The following is a 22,506-nucleotide window of genomic DNA, read 5'->3' as shown; positions in this document are numbered from 1 at the left end:
TATAATTCAATATTGTTATCATTAATTAAGAGGTGTTTTTGATTTACTCTTAATTTTCACCCCATAATGAATTTTTGAAAAAAAATCTCAGCAGCAATGTACTGTAAACGTGGTTGCGATGACAATCAATGACAACTGTCAACGAGCGTTTAACGGGAGTGTGTTTGCATTACGTTGCGGGCTGAATTAATTTGTATGGATACAAAAAGTATTTCAATTTTAAGTAAAAGTTATCTAATTCCATTATTTATGTCCTATACTCACCACCGTTAAGAGGTTCGCCCATTAGGTTTACATCCTGTATTACTCAATAAAACATCTCTCTACTGTTATGAGGCTTTATTTTGGAATTTGAATAGAGTAATAAAATTAAGTATACTAAAATTGTATTTACATAAAATTATATTAAAATGAGGAGGCACACCCTATTAGTCCATACGTGAGAGCGAGAAGATGATATGTTTTCGCTCTCTCACACATATGAATTAATTTTGTAACATTGTAATGGGATATTTAATAAAGTCTTCTCTCTCTCTCTCGCTCTCTCTCTCTCTCTCTCTCTCTCTCTCTCTCTCAATGACAGTGATACAGACACGTGCACAGGCGCCGCCAGGCGGGATAAAATGTCAGTGTGCATCCTCATTGGACTGGTTGGAATTTTAATAATCTATGCATGTTAACCACCGACGTAGTATTAAAAAAAATATAGCGACTACACTGTCAACCAAATCTTGTCACTAGAAAAAGGCGGGAAATTTGAAAAATCGCGGGCTAGCAACACTAATAGTTTTGAAAATCGGTGGAAATTCGCGTGTCATTTGTATCTTACCTGTGGAAATGTCCAACCTACCAAAAAGAGAAATGACTAGCACATATCCGTCCCTTTTTAATACATTATCTAATTCGTAAGGAAGGAGGGAGCTTCTTGAAAAAAAAATATCTGTGGCTGTTCGACGTACATTGCTGGTTTTTGTTCGTTCCATAGGGATACAATACTTTAGTTTGATGTACATTAAATTGCTACTGCCAAAATTTGGTTGACAGGCTATAGTAGCGACAGCGGGCAACAAACCGTGATGACTGGAGGAAAGAAAAGGTAACGTGGCCTTAGCCCAACACAGTGTGAGACAATTTAGGCATACAGGAATAAGTAAGAGAAGAGTTGTAATTCCATACATCACTAAATTCAAGTTATAAAAACCGGCCAAGTGCGAGTCGGACTCGCCCACCGAGGGTTCCGTACAAACTTTCTTTCAAACTACCTAGTAAAAATAATCTTATATTTTCATATAACTCTAATGACTTGACTAGAAGACAAAAGGGTTGTCTATTGTTTGCCCGACAGTCATTTAACATAATATTCATTTGCCCGAATCTCACTTGCCTGAATTTCATTTGTCCGAATGATTTGTTTACCATAAAAATCATATGACATACTCGTTGTTTATCCGAATATTACCTTCCATAATCATACAATGCCATACTATTTGTTAGCCATAACCTAACCTACTTTCTGATAGCAGTTTCATTTTCCAGGGGTCACAGTTCTAACCTAACCTAACCTACTTTCTGATAGCAGTTTCATTCTCTAGTCCTTCTAGTACCTATTATAGTAGTTTTCGATTCTGCCAAAGCACATTATGGAAATTGACTTTTCTGGACGCTAATTTGTATGACAAATGATGGTATGGAATGTGGTAATTACGGATTTCGATGATTCTGACAAATGACATTATGGAAACTGACTTTATGGGAAACAAAGTTTCTGGCACTAGATTAATATAGTAAACAATGATTATGGCATAAGATGTTATGAGAAACAATATTATGATTGTTGAATAGGATGGCAAATAAAATTATGGCAAATGAAATTCTGGCAAATGGGGGTATCCCAGACAAAAGTCATCATCATCATCATCCTCCTTGCGTTCTCCCGGCATTTGCCACGGCTCATGGGAGCCTGGGGTCCGCTTTGACAACTAATCCCAAGATTTGGCATAGGCACTAGTTTTTACGAAAGCGACTGCCATCTGACCTTCCAACCCGAAGGGTAAACTAGACCTTATTGGAATTAGTCCGGTTTCCTCACGATGTTTCCCAGACAAAAGTATAGGCACTAATGAGTATTATTGTGTATAGCGCCATCTCCCGGTCAATTTGGTAACTAATTTGCACGACCTGGTTTTTCAGGGATAATTCTTTATAATGTTAACCGATTTAAACAGTTTTTACTTTATTGGACAGAAGATGGTTTACGTAACACCTCGTATTAATTTGAAGTACGATATACATCCGCAAGGGTGGGTAAATTGAAAGTAAAAATCTGAAAAGTTTTTTGTGAATTAAAAAAAAAGTATTCAAAATACAAACACGATTATATTTTTCTTGTAATATATAGCATAAAACCAATGTTTACTAAAATTTTCATAATTTTTCGTTGGTAAACTTCGGAGATAAGGGGGGGGAACGGTATTTTTTTTTAAATTTTACTTCAAAATTCTTTTTTTTTTCCATAACAAAAAAATTATAAAAAATAGCTTATTTACGTTCAATTTGAGCTCTTTCCAACGATACCCCACTTGACCTAGTAACTTGAAATTTACAGTTTGCCCCCCTTTCATTTTGGCCATTTTCTACAATTAAAATTAATATATTTAAAAAAATTATACTTTCTATTTGTAGACGTTTACAATGTTCACAACTATTCCAAATTTCAAGTTGATAGCATTAGTAGTCCTCGAGATATTTAGGAATGTGACAGACGGACAGAGTCGCACCATAAGGGTTCCTGTTAGTACCTTTTTGGTACGGAACCCTAAAAACATACATATAAGACATACCTTTGTGTCGATAGATATTTTTCAGTACAGATGGTGTTTTTTTTACGCACTAGTGCGAGAAGTGGTTCATTATATGCCAGGTCGAAACTTCGGAGGCTCATCTGTACTGAAAAACGTCGTACGAAACACGTGCGAAAAGGAAATTCGTAACTCGTGTCGATTTAAAACACTCCCTTCGGTCGTGTTTTAATTTATCGCCACTCGTTTCGAACTTCCTTTTTTACGTACTTGTATCGTAATGTACTATTATTTTAAAGCACATAAAATTCGAATAAAATACACTGCTGACACGGGCCCGCTCACTGCTCAGTTCAGTCTGCGCCCAGCGCTCATAGACAGTGGACCTACGTTCGATAGTCCGGCGCACCGTGCTCTCGTAAGCGTAAGCAGCTAGATAGTTCTGAGAAGTGCTGTATAGGTACTGCGACTAAACAAATTTTGATCCTGTTGGTGGCAAACAGGCATACGGTCCGCCTGATTTTTACACATGCAATTTTATCCAAGAAATTTTACTTGAAATCTGATGAGAGTTTGAATTATTATTATATTTCAGGACCAGGGGACCGATTTTTGAGTCTCACGCGTTCGAATTCAGAAAATTGTCACTGAAAATACTAAGCAATTCACTGTTTTCAACCGGTATTTTAGTGACAAATCCCATATGTGAGATTCAAAAACCGGCCCCCAGGATGAGGTTCTGGTTTTCATGGTGGAGTCAGGATATGGTCAACAAAACTGCTATTTTACTCATTATAACTCCACTATGTTTGGGCTCATTACATTTGGGCTGATGAGCAGCGTCGATCTCGATGATTTCCAAGGTCACATGATCGAGTCAGGAAATGAATAACAGAACTGCTATTCTATTTATCGTAACTCGACCATGTTTGATCTCATTAGCCGGGCCAATAACACATGTAATTTTTTGCACACAGCTCAGCTCTTTGAAACTGTTTATTTTAAGTTACTTACAATTAGTAGGTACCATATAATAATAATATATTCTTATCTCTTGTAAACTTTACAAAAAAGTTAACACATGAAACCAAAAGAATTGTTACTAGCAATTAAATTCAAAACTATCAAGATCATTCTTGCCTGTGTGTTGCGTTACCGGTGGCTCGCGTACCGAGCGCCAACGCCATCTATCAATGGCTATTTCACGAAATTGATGAACGCTCTAAGGAATAAGGGCTCTTAGTGTAGTGGTTATGCCAGTCGACACTAGATGGCAGCATTAAAAAAACACTGGGTGTATGACATTTTTTCATTTCATCATTAAGTAAATAGCATTCGTTATAAGTAAATAGTATACGTTAATTCGTCGCTCAGTTTTGCCGTGAAGGACGGACAAATAAATAGACACACACACACACTTTCCCGTTTATAATATTAGTATGGATTAAATAAACATTAAGTTAATAAAAACAAAATGCAGTATTATTGTGTGCAACTTAAAACTTTCCTTGTTAGTATAAAACCCGGAGTTCTTAAAAAAAAATAAGAAAGTAGAATCTTAGAGAAAGAAATAAGCAGGTAAATAAAATCAAATAATCCATACTGATTAAACTGGAAAGTGTGTGTGTGTCTGTTTGTTTGTCCGTCTTTCAAGAGAAGCCGCCGGCAAAAGCTAGTAGAACATAAAAGAAAAAAGTAAATAAAAATGCAAAAAGATTGCGTGAGCCGAGATTCGAACTCACGACACTCATGGCGCAAACGATTCCACCTAGAAGTCAAACCCGCTAGACCATTTGCACATTGTGAAAGACGGCGAATCTTCTGATTCTAATCACCAAATGCTAGTGCCGAAGTTTCGCGCGATGGATACGCGATGACCTTGAGCCATCGCCGTCGCATCGCGTCGCGTCGCCCGTCGCTCACGCAAGACAGAGCGTAAACTCATTGTTCCTGCCGGTGAGTAAGGCAGCCAGAGCTCAACGAGGAGGACCTACGGAACTAATTAGGAGAATAGATTGTCCTTTGAGTCGTCGGCACCCAGGCCCCTTCTAAGTACCTACAGGTTTCAGTGTACAAGTTTCTAATGAGTCGGCAACGCACATGTGCCACTCCTTGAGTGGCAGGCGTCCATAGGTTACAGTGACCGCTTTCCATCAGGCAGACCGTATGCCTGTTTCCCACCTACGTGGTACAAAAAAACTGTCGTCGAATTCACCTTAAACATTAAAAACTAAGTCAAAATCGATTGATTCATTCGGGATCTATGATGCCACAGACAGACATGTCAAGCGTCAAACCTTAAATTATTATAAAACACTCAGTCGTTTTTGCGTTGGTGGTTAAAAACAAGAAACTTCCTTCAAAACTATAATAAAACACAACTTTCTATGAAAATTGGTCAAGTGCGAGTCGGATTTCGACATTTCCATACAAACAGGTCATGAGCGCCTGACGAAATGTAATGGCAACGTACATTAAATTTCGTACTTAGATTTCGCGTATATTTCGGAAACGATAAGAGATAGAGCAAAATGGACTTCTGATTTTGGTTGTCGATGGCACAATTTTTTTGTTTTCGTATATATACACCTTTTTTGGACCTATGTGGGCAATATTATGGTCAGTGAAGTTCTAAACGGTCTTAAGCGCCTCTTTTTTAGTAGGAACTTAAGTCATTTTGGAAAATGATTTTTTCTTTTTAACAATTTCTATAACAAACGAAACCGAAATTAATTTCTTTATACCTGTCCAACGCGATTACAACATTTTAAGACGTTTAGTAACTACTTGCAGCGGCAGTGAGTGAAATTCGTAATCTGAGTTTTTTCTCTTAAGTCCGACTTACGCTTGACTGTAGATTTCTAATAGGTTTTCCTGTAATCTACAGGTAGAGGGCTATCCTGTGTATTTTTTTGAAAATTTTACGCTAAGTAATTTCGGAGATAAGGGGGGGAATGGTCATTTTTTGCGTACTTTCTTAAATTACTTCTAAATTACCAAAATAAAAAAAATAAAAAAAATATACTTCAAATGCTTATAAAATGCTCTTTCATTTGATATGTAACACAATATAGTTTTAATAACTTTGATTTTTAATTTTCAATGTTACCCCCCAAAAGTGGCCCCTGTGATTAAATTTCATTTAATTAAATTACATGTCCATCTTTGGGCCACAGGTTTACATATGTGTGCCAAATTTCAAGTAAATCGGTCCAGTACTTTCGGAGAAATCGGCTGTGACAGAGGGACAGACAGACACGCGAGTGATCCTATAAGGGTTCCGTTTTTCCTCTTTGAGGTACGGAACCCTAAAAACGACCATCTGTACTGAAAATTATATTACAAGCAGAAGGAATCCTAAACAGAGTAGGTACTGATTTGTAATATTAGCTAAAAATTGTTGAGCAATTAAACTATTTGTTCTTCGTGACATCTATTGACAAGTAGCAGTACTGGTAATTTACGCTAGTTGACGCGTGATTGGCGCGTGAATGACGTTAGATGTCACTACAAATCACTTGCATTTACTGATGTATGGAGTTACATTACAACTCTTCCCTTACTTAAATATTCCTCTATGATTTAGGCTATTAAAAAAGTCCTATCATTTTCAATTCCGAATTAAGCCTTCATTTGAGCGTTTATGATACTATCGTACCTCTGTCACCGTTTTACCGCGGAGCTATAACAAAGCGATTACGTTTTATTGACAGATGTCTCATTACTTAAAGTGTTCATTAAGCCATGGGGCTCTGTCCCGTTGTTAAGGTTGTCTTAGATATCCGTAAAGCATAGAGGAATAAGTAAGGAAGAGTTGTAATTCCATACATCAGTAAATGCGGGTTATTTGTATAGGCATAGTTAAGTGACATCTAGTGGCATCATTCATCTAATCGTAAACAGAGAGAATTACAAGCTTTGTATCGGACAAAGAGGATCGAGTTTATAGAGAGTTACTGTGGTGTCGGATCAGACGAAAAGGTCAATTCACCTTTACTTGTCACCACCACACCACCAATCATGTAAACAAACACTGCTGGAAAACATTATCTCACTTTTCTCTGGAATTACATTACATTCCATTTATTATACGGCTCCATTTATTACGAGCGCCATCTATTGATGAGTAGTGGTACTATGTTTTTTAAATAAATAATGAGTAACTCTTAGCGACACCTAGTGCTAAGTAGGAGAAAGTCAAAAGATAAAGCCTTTATCTAAAAATGTTAATAAGATGTAGTGTATTTACTTACTTATGCATTTTATTGTATTAAATACCTTCTATACTATTCGACGAGAATGAATATTAATTAAAAACGTATTAAGGAACAGAAACAGAAAACAGAACGTAGTCAGATGAAGCAAAAGCAACTAAACGCAATTTTGACATTTCGTGTCCAACGTCACAAAAACAAACATAGGTTGCTGATAATTTCTTTATTTACCTCGAAACTTTGAATAATACGTGATGACTAAGTAAACCGTTTTGCATTAAGTTAAGATGTATTCTTGCATAATAAAAGCAATGACTTTCAGTAATTTGTAGCGTAAAATGGAGCTTAAACTTTAAACGTCAAACATTGAAAAGAGAGTGCCGTTCTCAAATTTTGTTTGTGTTAATTATATTTGATTCGGAGTGTTTATTAAGTTATTTAGCTGAAAATGACGAGTAATTCGTCTTATAATAATGATAAAGTGGTTCAAGGCGAGGTGGAGTATCCTGCCACCGATCCGGCGTCCGGGGCGTTCTTTCAGACGGATTATAAAAAGTGAGTGAAATTGTATAATTTTTCTAATAAGATGATGTTGTAGGCCTTTCATTGAATAATAAAATATTCTAATACTGTTTAACAGTAGTTTTAACAATATTTTTGAAATGTAAACCTCTAGAATTGTGTATTAAGGACGTGTAAACGTAGTCCTTCTAAAATTGAATTAAATTGGTCTTGTCTGCAAATTTTTGAATTAGAGAGTCACAGGGAAGTTTGCTTTCTATTCGCAGGCCGTATTGGATTCTCACATGTCTTTAAAGCTTAGGTACAGGCAATTTACTCGACTCTTACATTACTATATAGTTTTGGTTCGTTTTTGTATCAGTTTAGTCTAAAACCTATTCAAAAATAATCTGAATTGTGCTATAGCATTTAGTGTATAGTTTACTATTGCATAGGCTACTTTCTGTAAAAATGGTAAATAGCATCTACCCACGATTGGGCATACACCTTTCCAATTTTTTCTTCAAGCAGCTTGAACTGCAGAATTTTATCCCCGGAGCAGGACTGTAGTCTTTTGAGTAAGGCAAATACAATAACCTAACCACAAAATTCAAATTTTGTAAAAACCCCTGACATAGTTGACAGATTTTCATGAAACATGGCTAAGAACACTCCTGACTAATTCAGCTTTCAAACAAAAAAAACTAAATATAAATTGGTCAATCCATTCGGGAACTACGATGCCACAGACAGACAGACAAACAGACAGACAGACACGTCAAACTTATAACACCCTGTCATTTTTCTGTTGGGGGTTAAAAACCAGAATCGTGAAATGGTGTGGTTACGGAGTACTTTAAGCTTGTTCTACTGAACACACATTGAAAAATCTATTGATAAAATGTTATAAAGTTACTAATACTGTATACATGTTTTTCAGGAATGAAGACCTGAAGATGATGCTCGATGGCTCGAAGGATTCCTTGAAGCTGGAAGCCATGAAGCGGATCATTGGATTGATTGCTAAAGGCAGAGATGCATCTGACCTGTAAGTAAAATTAGTTTGTATTTCATTTGAAGACTTTGTCCATCATTTTAACCTGTGGAGTGGTTTGATTAAACTTCTCAAAAACTATGTATGTATATGACATAGAAAATAAAATTTTTGTATCATCTAGTTTAGGTAGATATAGTTTTCCCTAAATTTGGCAACAAAAAACTGTAAAACTGAAAAAAAAAAATTTAGCTGTCTATTGATATATGGTATGTTGTACCTACTCATATCAATCATGTTTCATTTTTATTTGATAAGTTTTTAGCAATTTTCCAAAATTATCAGAGAAAATAAATCTTTTTTAACTTTTACATTTGTCAATGATGATAAAGTGGCAAGTAAAATGTTTTACTTTACTATATTTACCTAAGCGTATCACTTTAAGTAAGCACTGGTGGCCTAGCAATGAGCGTGCGACTTTTGAGGTTGGGGGCATACCAATGAGTTTGTCTGAACTTATGTGCGAAATGTCATTTGATATTTGCCAGTTTTTTTGGTGAAGGAAAACATCGTGAGGAAACCGGACTAATTCCAATAAGGCCTAGTTACCCTTCGGGTTGGAAGGTCAGATGGCAGTCGCTTTCGTAAAAACTAGTGCCTACGCCAAAACTTGGGATTAGTTGTCAAAGCGGACCCCAGGCATCCATGAACCGTGGCAAAAGCCAGGAGGATGATGATATGACCTAAGAATATCACTTTACTCACCATTATTCATGTTTTTCTTTTAGCTTCCCGGCAGTGGTGAAGAATGTGGTTTCCAAAAACATAGAAGTGAAGAAGCTGGTGTATGTGTACCTGGTTCGGTACGCTGAAGAGCAACAGGACTTAGCGCTGCTGTCCATTAGCACCTTCCAACGAGCCCTCAAGGTATTTGCTTTCACCTCACTTTTTGACAGCTTTCACTTAACACTCTGCACTTCCATTGAACTCCGGAGTCAGAAATATACGTCTTCTTCCTCGGTTCCTCATGGCTCAGGGTCGCGACCACATGAGGTCGTTATTTTTCGCACCAAAGCTCTCCACTCCGCACGGTCTTCTGCAGTCCTAATAATAGGCGCCTGTGTTAATCCCTGGCAGGCCTTAACGTTGTCCACCCGACGGGTTGGTGGATGGTCACTTCCCCTTCCTCCATCCACCATGCCAACCATAATGCGTTTCTCAAGGTTTTCAGGTCAGAAATATACATTAGTAAGGTTTAGTTAGTGTTAGTTGATTGCGGTTTTCTCTAAACTGAGGAGAAGAACATAGAAATAAAGAAACTGGTGTATGTACCTAGTCTGGTATGCTGAAGAGCAACAGGACTTAGCGCTGCTGTCCATTAGCAGTTTAGCACCTTCCAACGGGCCCTCAGGGTATTCCTCATCCTTTGCCATCTTGCTCAAGGTACTATCATCTCACTTTTTGGCAGCATTCACTAATACTTTGCACCTCCGTTCAACGTTGGAGTCAAGAACATTCATGAGTAGGGTTTTTGTCGTTAAGTATATATCTATATATTTATCTAAAATAAAAGTGAAAATGTTGACTATCTTCTGTTGGTCTTTAAGTAGTTCTTTTGTCAAATTCAGTGGAGAATGTGGAGAATTATTTTCGGGAGGCGCAAAAACGACGGGGTGTTATAAGTTTGATGTGTCTGTCTGTGTGTTTCATCGTAGTTCCCGCGAACGGATGAACCGATTTATTTTTAGTTTTTTTTTGTTTCAAAGTTTCATTAGTCGAGTGTTCTTAGCCATGTTTGATGGTTTTCGGTCTACTATGTCGGGTTTTTCAAAATTACAATTTTGGGGTTAGGTCAATGTAATTTTTTTTTGTCCTTACTATTCTTTTTAGGGTTCCGTAGTCAACTAGGAACCCTTATAGTTTCGCCATGTCTGTCTGTCCGTCTGTCCGCGGATAATCTCAGTAACCGTAAGCACTAGAAAGCTGAAATTTGGTACCAATATGTATATCAATCACGCCAACAAAGTGCAAAAATAAAAAATGGAAAAAAATGTTTTGTTAGGGTACCCCCCCTACATGTAAAGTGGGGGCTGATATTTTTTTTCACTCCAACCCCAACGTGTGATATATTTTTGGATAGGTATTTAAAAATGAAGAAGGGTTTACTAGATCGTTTTTTGATAATATTAATATTTTCGGAAATAATCGCTCCTAAAGGAAAAAAAAGTGCGTCCCCCCCTCTCTAACTTTTGAACCATATGTTTAAAAAATATGAAAAAAATCACAAAAGTAGAACTTTATAAAGACTTTCTAGGAAAATTGTTTTGAACTTGATAGGTTCAGTAGTTTTTGAGAAAAATACGAAAAACTACGGAACCCTACACTGAGCGTGGCCCGACATGCTCTTGGCCGGTTTTTCATGTAATATATTTGAAAACTTGCCATTCCAGGATCCGAACCAGCTCATCCGCGCCGGCGCCCTGCGCGTGCTGTCCTCCATACGCGTGCCAATGATAGTGCCCATCGTCATGTTGGCTATACGCGACTCCGCATCCGATATGAGTCCCTATGTGAGGAAGACAGCCGCGCACGCTATACCTAAACTATACAGGTACAATATTGTAGTAAATTTTTCAGTACAGATGGTCGTTTTTTACGCACTAGTTCGAGAAGTGGTTCATTATATGCCAGGTCACAACTTCGGAGGCTCATCTGTACTGAAAAACGTCGTACGATACACGTGCGAAAAGGAAATTCGTAACTCGTGTCGATTTAAAACACTCCCTTCGGTCGTGTTTTAATTTATCGCCACTCGTTTTGAACTTCCTTTTTTACGCACTTGTATCATAATGTACTATTTTGCAAAAATTTCATTTTTGCCACAAGCGTTTATAGCCGACTGTACCTTTCTTTCAACAGTCATCTACTGCTCTCCGAGACGTTTCTAAAAACCCCTTACTCGATAGGATATGACGTTTCTTGACAGAGTTCCTATAACCACCTTTCTGCTCCATCATCAGATCAGCTCCATGATACCATAATATTGCATTGTCACGTGATTTACATATGTGTGCAAAATTCAGCTCAATCGGCAACCGGGAAGTGGGTCAAATTTAGCTTCTATGTTTTGACGCACACTGACATACTAACAAGGCAAGTTGAATAAAAGCTTGTAATAAATGGGAAAGTGTGTGTGTCTGTTTGTTTATCCATCTTTCACGGCAAAACGGAGCGACGAATTGCCGTGATTTTTTAAGTGGAGATAGTTGAAGTGATGAAGTGACTTAGGCTACTTTTTGTCTCCTTCTAACGCCCCATTTCCCTAAAATGGGGGGGGGGGGAGTTTGTGGGAAGCATTCCGCTATTTTCGAATTTACCGCGAGCGAAGCCGCGGGCAAAAGCTAGTGTATTATAATCAATCAATTTTAATTCGTGATAACCACAAACATACACAAGTACATAAGCAGAAACAACAATACAATAAATGAAAACACCTATAGGTTACCACCAAATGGTCCCGACTCAGCATAATGCTAACCCGAGAGTCATCGCTGGTCTTCTGGCGGGGCCAAAGTGTTAGTATTACCAAAGACCTATATAACTTCGTATAGACAGCTAAAGTCTAAGAAAAAAACGTACCCCAAAACAATACAGAAAAAGGTACGGTGAGCTAGATGGCGATACACCTTTGGGGTACGCTCGGCTAGATGGCATTAATATTTGTCATTGTTCAGCTTTGACCTTGCATTTTCATTTTATAGGATTATTTTGCATTTATCGTGGCAACACTAACATTTTTTGAATCGCTGTCAGTTGAAAACTGACAGTCAGTCTGTCACCGAACGACTACCAAGGCACATCTCTCGCTATCGCTTTCGTTACTAACTTTCGCGCCGTTCAGTAAAAGTGCTACTGCCAAACATTTAAACTAGCTAGAATCAGTGTAGTGTATCAGGAGAGGCCCGGAGACCGTCGAGCGGCAGAATCGAGGGCTAAGTTGAACGACTAGAGGTAACGGTTCTTAGCCTACTTTCTAGCGAGCGACAAAGGACAGCCAGAATCCAGCCCGAGGTCTTCAACGGTGACCAGCGATTCAGTCCCATCATCGGCGCGTCGAAAGGTAATCTTCGTGTTACACTATTTCACACTTAGTTCATCCATTTAGTAACACCATTTTCATAATATACCGCAACTTTCTTGCCCAACTGACTCCCTAAATCTTGACTCCCTGTCGCCCCCCAAATTTCTCGAATTTTCCTACAGTCCACTCTATCGTTATTAAACAGTCATTTTAAAACATATCAAGCTAAGACTATGGCCCAAATTGTCAAAACTGAGGTTGGCAGTCTATGCACTGTGATTACACATTTTACTTTGACAGTAACTCTCTTTAATGCTCTATCCTTAGAATAAATTTAAAATTGGAAAATGTCTGCCTTGGGTGAGACTTGAACTCACGGCCTCTGGATCGATACTCCAGCGCTCTGCTAACTGAGCCACCAAGACTTCAACCAAGCCAGCGAAATTTTCCACTACTAAGGTCAATGGGACCCGTAGCCCGGGTTAGTAGTGGAAAATTTCGCTGGCTTGGTTGAAGTCTTGGTGGCTCAGTTGGCAGAGCGCTGGAGTATCGATCCAGAGGCCGTGAGTTCAAGTCTCACCCAAGGTAGACATTTTCCACTTTTAAATTTATTCTAAGCCTAGTGGCATCGATTGCAGACGTTTCTGCTAATCAGAAGTTAAAAATATGCTCTATCCTCTTTGGTAATACTTACATAAAACGATTACGATAATATTGTACAGTATCAATCGTTCTTCCGTATTAGCGCGACAGAGCCAGGATATGTTTCGATCGGCCTCTAGCATCGACAATTGCCAGTTCGGCTAGGCGGCCTGTTTTTTTTTTTAAATAATATTTGCATATTAATTATCTCTCTTTGCTTACAGCCTAGACCCGGAGCAGAAAGAAGAGCTAGTGTCGATAATAGACAAGTTATTGTCAGACAAGGCTCCTTTAGTCGTCGGCTCGGCTGCTATGGCCTTCACCGAAGTGTGTCCCGAACGGATGAGTCTCATACACCGCAGTTATAGGTAAGTGAACATTATTAAGACTCCGGACTCTCGTCGCAATGACGTCACAATAGGATAGTTTGAGGAGTATATTTAATTAATGAATCTACGGTTGTACTCACGGTATATCGCTATTGCTGCGACATGTTTCGGGCCAATTCGGAGGCCCCTCTTCAGGCATATAGGAGTTCACGCGACGGCTAAACTCCGTGAACTGACGGCCCGAAACATGTCGCAGCGATAGCGATATAATAACGTGAGTACAACCGTAGATTCATTAATTATTTGAATATGTCTCACGAAAGTTTAACGTGTATAGTATATTTATTTATTTTTTATTCAAATAAGTTACACAGCATAACAGTTAAACCAAGTCACTGTGAAACTAAAAAATACAAAAATAGCACATTAATAGTGAAAAACAGATTAAAAACAGACGAGAAAAAAAAACAATATTGTATTTAGGCGACGACGTAACAGCGTGGCTCCGTTGCGTCGTCTGACACGGCGTAGGGTTCGGCAGGTTGCCCCGGAACTGCCGAAACACCACGCCCTTATATTGGACGCCCTTATCCATATTTTTGGAACATAATACATACATATAGTCACCGTCATAAATAAGTGATTTCTGTACCTTGTCGCTTTTAATCGATTGACAATTTCGTATATCATTTAAAACAAAACTTTAATGTGACAAGATATAAAAATCATCACTTATTTATGACTGAAAAAGCACTGAAAATAGAAACTCCAGAAATGTCGTTATTTGTTTATTACAAAACAGTACAATATATGGTGCTACACTGCCGCATTAGTGTGACAATGAATCACGAATATTCGTTTTTACATATGTCGTGCTCTGCGGCGACTAAAATAGTCAACCCACATTACCCTATGCGATTTAAAACACAAGAAAAATATATTAATCACCAAACAATTTACTACAAATAATACATACATGTCACACCCATCAATATACAATACAAAATACTCTCTATAGTGTAGTATATTCACAAATATTATCATTATAACAGAACTTAGACCACCTGATGTAAAATAAAGTATAGCAATCAATACCTTCCGAATTACCTCCCGGAAAGAACGTGTTTCTAAAGATTTCACCAAATTATACAAAACTATCAAAAACAATACTGTATTAGCTAAACTCAAAATTGAAAATAAACCTGTCAATATATATATAATTACATTGATTATATCTATTACGCTCATGCCAAATCCAATAGACATATATAACTTCGCAAAGAGATCCGGTATTGATTTACTTAAACTAAAAAAGAAGACAAAAATGTTAGCTATCCAATACTTTCGCCTCCCGGGCCCTTCAAACACAATAACTATGTCCGTGTAAAACATAACAGATGCTACATACATCCACATCAATATAAAATTAAGAAAAATCGTATACATTACCCAACCCATATACACATATATGAGGTGTGGCTTATACTTCTAGAAAGTGTTACTATTAGAATGTTACAGACAATGTATATAAAGATGGATAAAATGATGTTAGTGAAAACATAGTTTTGGAATCTCCTAAAAGGTTTAAGAACGATCCAGGATATGACAGAGAATATCAAACTGAACATACTGACTAGTAATAACAGCCCGCGTAAGTACTTAAACAGTTCCGAACATTTACGTCCATAATTCAGCAGATGAGTGACTACGTAGTCATAATACTCATAGTCTTCAGAATCCTGACTTTCTTCGTACTCATAGAATTCATAATCATAAGTAGTATTATTTGCCATTGCCATAAAATCGTTCAATATTTCTCTGGTATCTTGAACACTTCGATGTTATTTTTTTATTATAATTAAAAATACATTACCAATGTAGTCTTGTTTTTGCATGAAACACAGGAACTATTCTAGCTCAGGCATTTGTATAAGTCATCCCTTATAAACTTCTTAGTCTTTGAGAGTAACCACTGTTACCATAATTATGTTTTTCATAATAAATTATTTGTATAAATGGGCTTACTCTTGGCCACAGACTAGCCAAAGGCAATGTGGCCTACGATGGAGTGAGCTCGCCCAGAAAATGCCTGTTCACCTCTGATTTGAAGGTTGGGTTACATGAGCTCGGAATTTTTTCACTTTTTCTTTTTTAAACTTTAGTCTTTCTACGATAATATGGTTCCTTTTCACATGTCTTTTTCCAATTTTTTAGAAATCGATTTTTTCGTATACATTACAATCGAGGCGTATCTACGATTTCTATCCACAGCACTTTTGTTGTTCACTGTTGTATTTAAAAATTCACATGAGTTGTAATTGTTATGTTCTTAAAAAACATTTAATAACTGGTGACGACAAGAATTTTTTGAAAATATATACAAGAACACAATAGGTAAATAATAAATTGGTATGATTAGGTAAAGTATGTGTGGTCTCTATAAGTCTGGAAGCTAAACTGATGTAGGTAATAATTCAATGTGTTTTCTAACTTCTGATACCTGCCTATGTTTATGGGCAATTAATATGCTAAATACCCCTAATATTTCATTAATTCGATGAATTTGTATGATAATCAGACATGAAAATTACTGTAAATGTTGAGCCTTTTATCCCTAATTAATATTCTGACTAAGTACTGACATCGCGAAATTAACTTTGCCATCGATTCTCAAGATGGGGGTGTTCTTTTTTTTTATACTACGTCGGTGGCAAACAAGTATACGGCCCGCCTGATGTAAAGCGGTCACGAAGACCAATATCCTCCAGGCAACTGACGGTGAGTGGGTCCCTTTAAATTAGTTTCTCTTTCCAGAAAAATCTGTTCGCTGCTAGCGGACGTGGATGAGTGGGGCCAATTGACTCTGCTCAATGTTCTGACCGTGTACGCGAAGACCTTCTTCCCGGACCCCAACGATGAGGTAAACTTTTTATTATGAAATTTCCTACTAGACAAATCTAACCTAATTAGCTTATTATACTTATTCAGATGGCACTACACCTTTATTTAATAGGCTAGTTTCCTACTAGTCAAATCAGCTTTTTTTTAAGAACTGTCAAAACGATTTGCTAATATGGAATTACATACTATGAAATACTGAGGAGTGACGTCACGGTCAATTAATTTACTTTATATTTTTCTCTTCGACTTATTAAATAGAAATTATGTTTAAACATAAGTACTGTTCATATGTTTCTTCTAATTATGTGGTGCTTTATTTCATGCACTGCATAAAATATTTTATTTTAAGTGTAGGGAACCAGCCTATACTCGGTTGATAATAATATTTAACAATTTGAACACATAATATCAGATAAAACATCGGTTAAACTGTCAAACCTGACTTTCTGAAAGTTTTGATCCTGTATCGCCATTGACACAGTGAATGCACTGTGATCACCAATGTTACATTGACAGTAAGCTTCTTTAAGCACTCCTCCCCCATCAATGGCAAAGCCCCCTTCTTTTTCCATACAGTTGGCCCGACGCTACGCTCGCGAGACGCTAGATGTGGGGGGCCCTAACTACCTTCCTTTTTCTAGTGACGAAAATGGCTCGACAAGTTGACAGACTTTATTCTGTTTTAGATTCTGTTACTTATTTCTTTAAAGTTTTGTTGATTTATTGCTAAATTTTTCATTTTCTCTTTGTAATGGTTCTTTCCGTGCTTTAATCGTTATGGTCCCGACTTAAGATCATCGTTGGTCCATTCCTGACGGACACCATTCTGAGTCAGGCCCATTTCGTGGCAAATATCTGTTCTTCTTGTTGTTTGTGATTTTTTTGTACTTGTGTAATTTTTTTTTCTTGTTTGTAACGAATGAACTATATTTATTTGTATTCTCTTTGGTTTTAGCAATATTCGACGGACAGCGACGAGCCATTTTACGAGTCGGACAGTGAAACTGACGGGGTCCCCAAGAAGCGGCCCCAGCGCGCCGCCCCTTTAGACCCAGACCACAGGTGTTTACTTCAATAGAGATGACGACCACATTAAAAAAATGGCATTCTGTTTAGCCCGTCAGTTAGATCGTCCAAAAATACTGAACACATATTTTTCGCTTTTTCTAATTGGACGGTGTTATGGAATAGCGAACTAAGCGCCAAAATCCGAAAAAAAAGTTATGAATGCAGTTCGGATATAAATGTGATAATCTATAGTATTGATTACTTCTTTGTTGAAAAATCATGCTTACAGCCTTATTTTAAGGGGTAGAATCAAGCGACACGTTAAAATTTGTATGGTCCTGTGTACTAAGTCGTTACGTAAAAACGAATTGAACGCCAAATTTACTTTTACAAATTATAATAAGCGTATATTCAAAATCGCAAAATCGAGTTAAACGCCATAAAGATGTTATTAATTCGTTTTGGTTTAAAGTTTTGATGATTTATAAACGCAATATCGATTTAACCGCCCTATTGGTGTCGTTTAATTCGTTGTTATATATTTGAAATTGCAGGATATTTCGCTTAATGAGAACTAAGTATCAAGAGGTTTTGTTATATCATAATATCTTATGTGTGTAATCCTGGCTAGTACTAATGAATTATTATTAGTTACAACGCCAATTTTGCCATATATGCTGATTTTTTTGACATTTATTAAAAAAAGTTGATTGCAGAACAAAACTAAATTGTTAGACGGATTAGTCCTAAATGTCCTAATCATTGTAGAGGAAAACATTGTTGTTAATTTATTTACAATAGCACTATTTACTCTAATATATGGAATTTTATTTTATTCCAGTATTCACTTTACCTCTAACAATTTGCATTAAAGAATCAAGTGACAAAATATGTCTCATAGTACGCTACGGCGAAATAAATTAACCTCATCGCAATATTAGTTCAATAAAGAATCAAGCGGAAAAACGTTAATAACTTCGAAACTTGAATAGGTATGGTGTTATTTTTTTTATCAATTTAAATTATGAACACTTTTATAGGTTCAATGTCAAAATTAACTTTTTTGCTTTATAAATGAACTTACAACAACTGATTCAAATTTCAAATCTTTCTAGCTCATTTTCTCGATTTCAACTAACTGTCGCTTGATCGCTTATTCCATAACACTGTCCAATTAATGAAAAAATACAAAGACATAGAGCATCAAAGTTCCGGAGTGGGGGCTTGTGACGTCACTTCTAAGTAATAATTGTACCTAGGCGTGACGTCACGCGAAACTTCGCGCTGTACCGTCGTCATTTTTTTTGTGTGAATAGGTAGACGTTTGACCACGATTACACCTGAACACCTTTTCGTTTACGAGAAAAAAGAAAAAATACAGGTCTAAAATTCTTTGATAATATAACTAGTTCGATGGACTAATTAGTTTTTTTAGTCGTCTCGCCTATACACTATTTGGTTAAGATTAGAAGGTAAGTTTGGGCATTTTCAAAAATTGGGACCCCAAAGTGTAAGTTGTTAATAAAAATTAACTCGATGTCAGTTTTGTAACGACAATTAAGCATGAAATTTCAATAAAAATATTGCTTTTGTGCTAATTACGTAAACTATAAGCAATAATCTACATTTAAAACATGAAATGTGTTGGTTTTTAGACAAATTTTATTGTTAATTATCGTCACAAAATTGATTTCGAATTAATTTTTGTTTGCAACTGTCACTAATTAATGGTTCAAAATTAAAACGAAAAAATCACAAAAGTAGAACTTAATAAAAACTTCCTAGGAAAATTGTTTTGAAATTGATTGGTTCAGTAGTTTTTGTGAAAAATACGGAAAACTACGGAACCCTACACTGAGCGTTGCCCGACACGCTCTTGGCCGGTTTTTAGTGACAAAATTTGCTTTACCGTCTTTTCATGTCGTGTCAATAGTTTTCTAGGGGTCAACTTACAATAATGTGTCTCACAGATTGCTGCTCCGCGCCGCAAAGCCGTTGCTGCAAAGCAGAAACTCGGGTGTGGTTATGGCGGTAGCCCAACTGTTCTACCACGCGGGACCAGGTGACCTATATCACAGAATATATAATAGTACAAGTACAGAAGGCTCACTCCTTTGATGTTTACAAAATGCCGCCATTCTAAATTCTTACCTACATTAACAAACGGACCGCACGTGAGCAGCCGACATTGAATTCTAATGCGCCGCGCGAACTCGCGGCCGCCGGCATGTACTTATAGCGCGGCGATAGAATCGCGGAGTGAGCCGCCCCTGCCTATATCTCTTATTTTATAGTTTATGTTAGAGTCACTTGGAAGTGGAAGACCTAGGCGAACTTGTCTCGACCAAATTCGGACAATATTGCAAAAAGACCAGGCCAGAAGTACTCGAAACCGACGAGCGTGTATGAGAAACGTTATGAAAGTGTGTGAAGCGAAAGTGGTTTGTCAGGATCGTAGTGGAAATCCATCTCTGTCTACCCCTCTGGGAAAGAGACGTGATTGCATGTATGTAAGTATGTTACATTTGATCGCCAAGGGGGCGTAAAATAAATATAAAATCTAAAAAATATTTTAAGCGGGTTACTCACGTATTAAGTCGATATAGCGTTCGACATGTTTCGGTCCAATTTCTTACGGACTTAATACGTGAGTAACCCGCTTAAAATATATATTTATAATATATTTTTTAAATATGTATGAGTCTCACGGGAGTTTTATAGTTAAAATAAATATAAAATCCTCAAAATATCCGACACATAGACAGATAAAGTCTAAGAAAAAACGTACTTATGAACCAACAAGAAAATGTACGTAGTCAGTTTTGACAATTTGGCCCATATTCTTAGCTTGATGTGTTACTTGCACCAACGAAAATGGAGAGTTAACCCGAGGGTTAACCCACCATTTTATATGGAATTTGACAGTTGACAGCCCACTAACCCACTGAGTTACGTGGTTGCTGCAAGTTGGCCTTAAAATGTCAAATATTAATATTAGCGCCATCTAGCCGAGCGTACCCCAAAGGTGTAACGTCATCTAGGCCACCGTGCCTTTTTCTATATGGTTCTGAGGTACGTTTTTTTCTTAGAATGTAGCTGTCTATACGGAGTTACATATGTCTTTGATTATACCATAGAGGATCGAGTATTATAGAGAGTTCCTGTGGAAGTAAAATGTGTAAATCACAGTGCGTAGACTGCCATCTCTTGACACAGGCTTAAAACTTTTAAACCTCAGTTTTGACAATTTGGCCCATATTCTTAGCTTGATATGTGTTACAATGTCAAATATTAATATTAGCGCCATCTATCCGAGCGTCACCCAAAGGTGTGACGCCATCTAGGCCATCGGACCTTCTGTATGGTACTGAGGTACGTTTTTTCTTAGACTTTATGTCTATACGGAGTTAAATATGTCTTTGATTATACTAAACACATTGGTTGTGATTACACAGCGCAAGAGTTGGCGCCGGTGGCTAAAGCAATGATTCGTCTCCTGCGCGCACCTGTGGAAGTACAGAGCGTCGTGCTCAACTCTATAGCGTCGCTCACTGTTAATAAACGAGTAAGTACCTATAACTCCATGAAATACAAAGTCTAACCCTCTTGTTATTAAATTATAACCTAAGCTTCAAATCAAGAGTGAACAGGCTTCTGGGCGAGCTCACTCCATCGTAGGCCACGTCTTTGCCTTTGGCTAGTCTGTGGCCAAGAGTAAGCCCATTTATAATAATAATAAAAAACACACAAAATTCAAATTTTGAAAAAAACCCTGACTGCGACATAGTAGACCGATTTTCATGAAACATGGCTAAGAACACTCCCGACTAACTCAGCTTTCAGACAAAAAAACTAAGTCTAAATCGGTTCATCCGTTCGGGAGCTACGATGCCTCAGACAGACACACACACAGACAGACAGACAAAAAGACAGACGGACAGACAGACAGACAGGCGGACAGACAGACAGACAGACACGTCAAACTTATAACACCCCGTCGTTTTTGCGTCGGGGGTTAAAAACGAGACTTAGGGCCACTTGCACCAACCACATTTGACAGACACATCATCGTCACGCAGCAGACGTCTATGGAACTTCCCATGGAATAAAATTTAACGAACGCTTTAACGGTGACAGACGGTTTGATGCAACCGGCCCTTAATCGCATAAAAATTACTTTACTTTTTAATTTACTAAAAAAAAACTAGTCTACTTTTTATGCCTTTTGATGAATTCTCAAGATTTCAAAATTACATCCTGACGTCATGAGCTCACATGTGAAATATAAACTTCAAAAAAAAAACAAGGTGAAATATGAGAAAAAAATAAAAAAAGATCGCTGAGGACAGGATTCGAACCTGCGCGGGTAGTACCCATTGGATTTCAAGTCCAACTCCTTAACCACTCGGACACCTCAGCTGTTGACACATCTGACGAAATTAACGACCTCTATCGAACAAATGAAAATGCGTTAATGAACCTCTATTGTCTTATCCACAGAAGTCTTATCCATACTTCCATACTATAATATTATAGATGGGAAAGTGTGTGTGTCTGTTTGTTTGTCCGTGTTTCACGGCAAAACGGAGCGACGAATTACGTGATTTTTTAAGTGGAGATAGTTGAAAGGATGGAGAGTGACATAGGCTACTTTTTGTCTCTTTCTAACGCTAGCGAATCCGCGGGCAAAAGCTAGTTTATTATAATTTGCGGTTTAGTTGAGGTTCAGGGTGGCTAGCCGAATGGCACAATCGCTCACGAAACGCTCACGAAACGAAGCGCTAGTAGATATCTATCTCTATCGCGCTTGCGTATTGGCGCGACAGAGCCAGCGGCGTATCGCTTTCGTTTGGCGTCGGAGAAATGCCATTCGGCTACGGGGTCAGTTGTTTAAATGTCAATATTTGGTGGTGTAATCAATATCAAAAATAGCTACAGATCTAGTGCGAAATGATTTCTTTGGTAATATCACGGAAGCTCACCAATTTGTCATGCTATTTGGTCTCAGTACAAGAAGTGGACTCAATGCCAATCAATC

At 37.5% G+C, this 22,506-nt stretch overlaps 1 protein-coding gene and 1 non-coding gene across 2 annotated transcripts in view; one reads left to right on the top strand and one right to left on the bottom strand.

The window, feature by feature from the left end:
- The first annotated feature begins 7,385 nt into the window (after nt 1-7,385).
- LOC125234148 (AP-3 complex subunit beta-2) overlaps nt 7,386-22,506 on the top strand; it is a 52,058-nt gene continuing 36,937 nt past the window's right edge. Inside the window, exons 1-9 of the mRNA XM_048140349.1 lie at nt 7,386-7,567; nt 8,454-8,561; nt 9,296-9,434; nt 10,958-11,118; nt 13,455-13,598; nt 16,374-16,479; nt 17,416-17,522; nt 19,439-19,530; nt 20,924-21,033. Of these exons, the coding sequence (XP_047996306.1) occupies nt 7,461-7,567; nt 8,454-8,561; nt 9,296-9,434; nt 10,958-11,118; nt 13,455-13,598; nt 16,374-16,479; nt 17,416-17,522; nt 19,439-19,530; nt 20,924-21,033 (1,074 nt within the window). The 5' untranslated portion in view covers nt 7,386-7,460. The remainder of the gene's footprint in view (nt 7,568-8,453; nt 8,562-9,295; nt 9,435-10,957; nt 11,119-13,454; nt 13,599-16,373; nt 16,480-17,415; nt 17,523-19,438; nt 19,531-20,923; nt 21,034-22,506) is intronic.
- Nucleotides 21,806-21,887, bottom strand: Trnas-uga. The gene has a single exon. It is a non-coding gene; the product is annotated as a tRNA-Ser (tRNA).

Source organism: Leguminivora glycinivorella, chromosome 15 (assembly GCF_023078275.1).
Source record: "Leguminivora glycinivorella isolate SPB_JAAS2020 chromosome 15, LegGlyc_1.1, whole genome shotgun sequence".
Taxonomy (NCBI): Eukaryota; Metazoa; Arthropoda; class Insecta; order Lepidoptera; family Tortricidae; genus Leguminivora; species Leguminivora glycinivorella.
The sequence above is the reverse complement of the archived record's forward strand: the minus strand, read 5'-3'. Positions and strand labels throughout refer to the sequence as shown.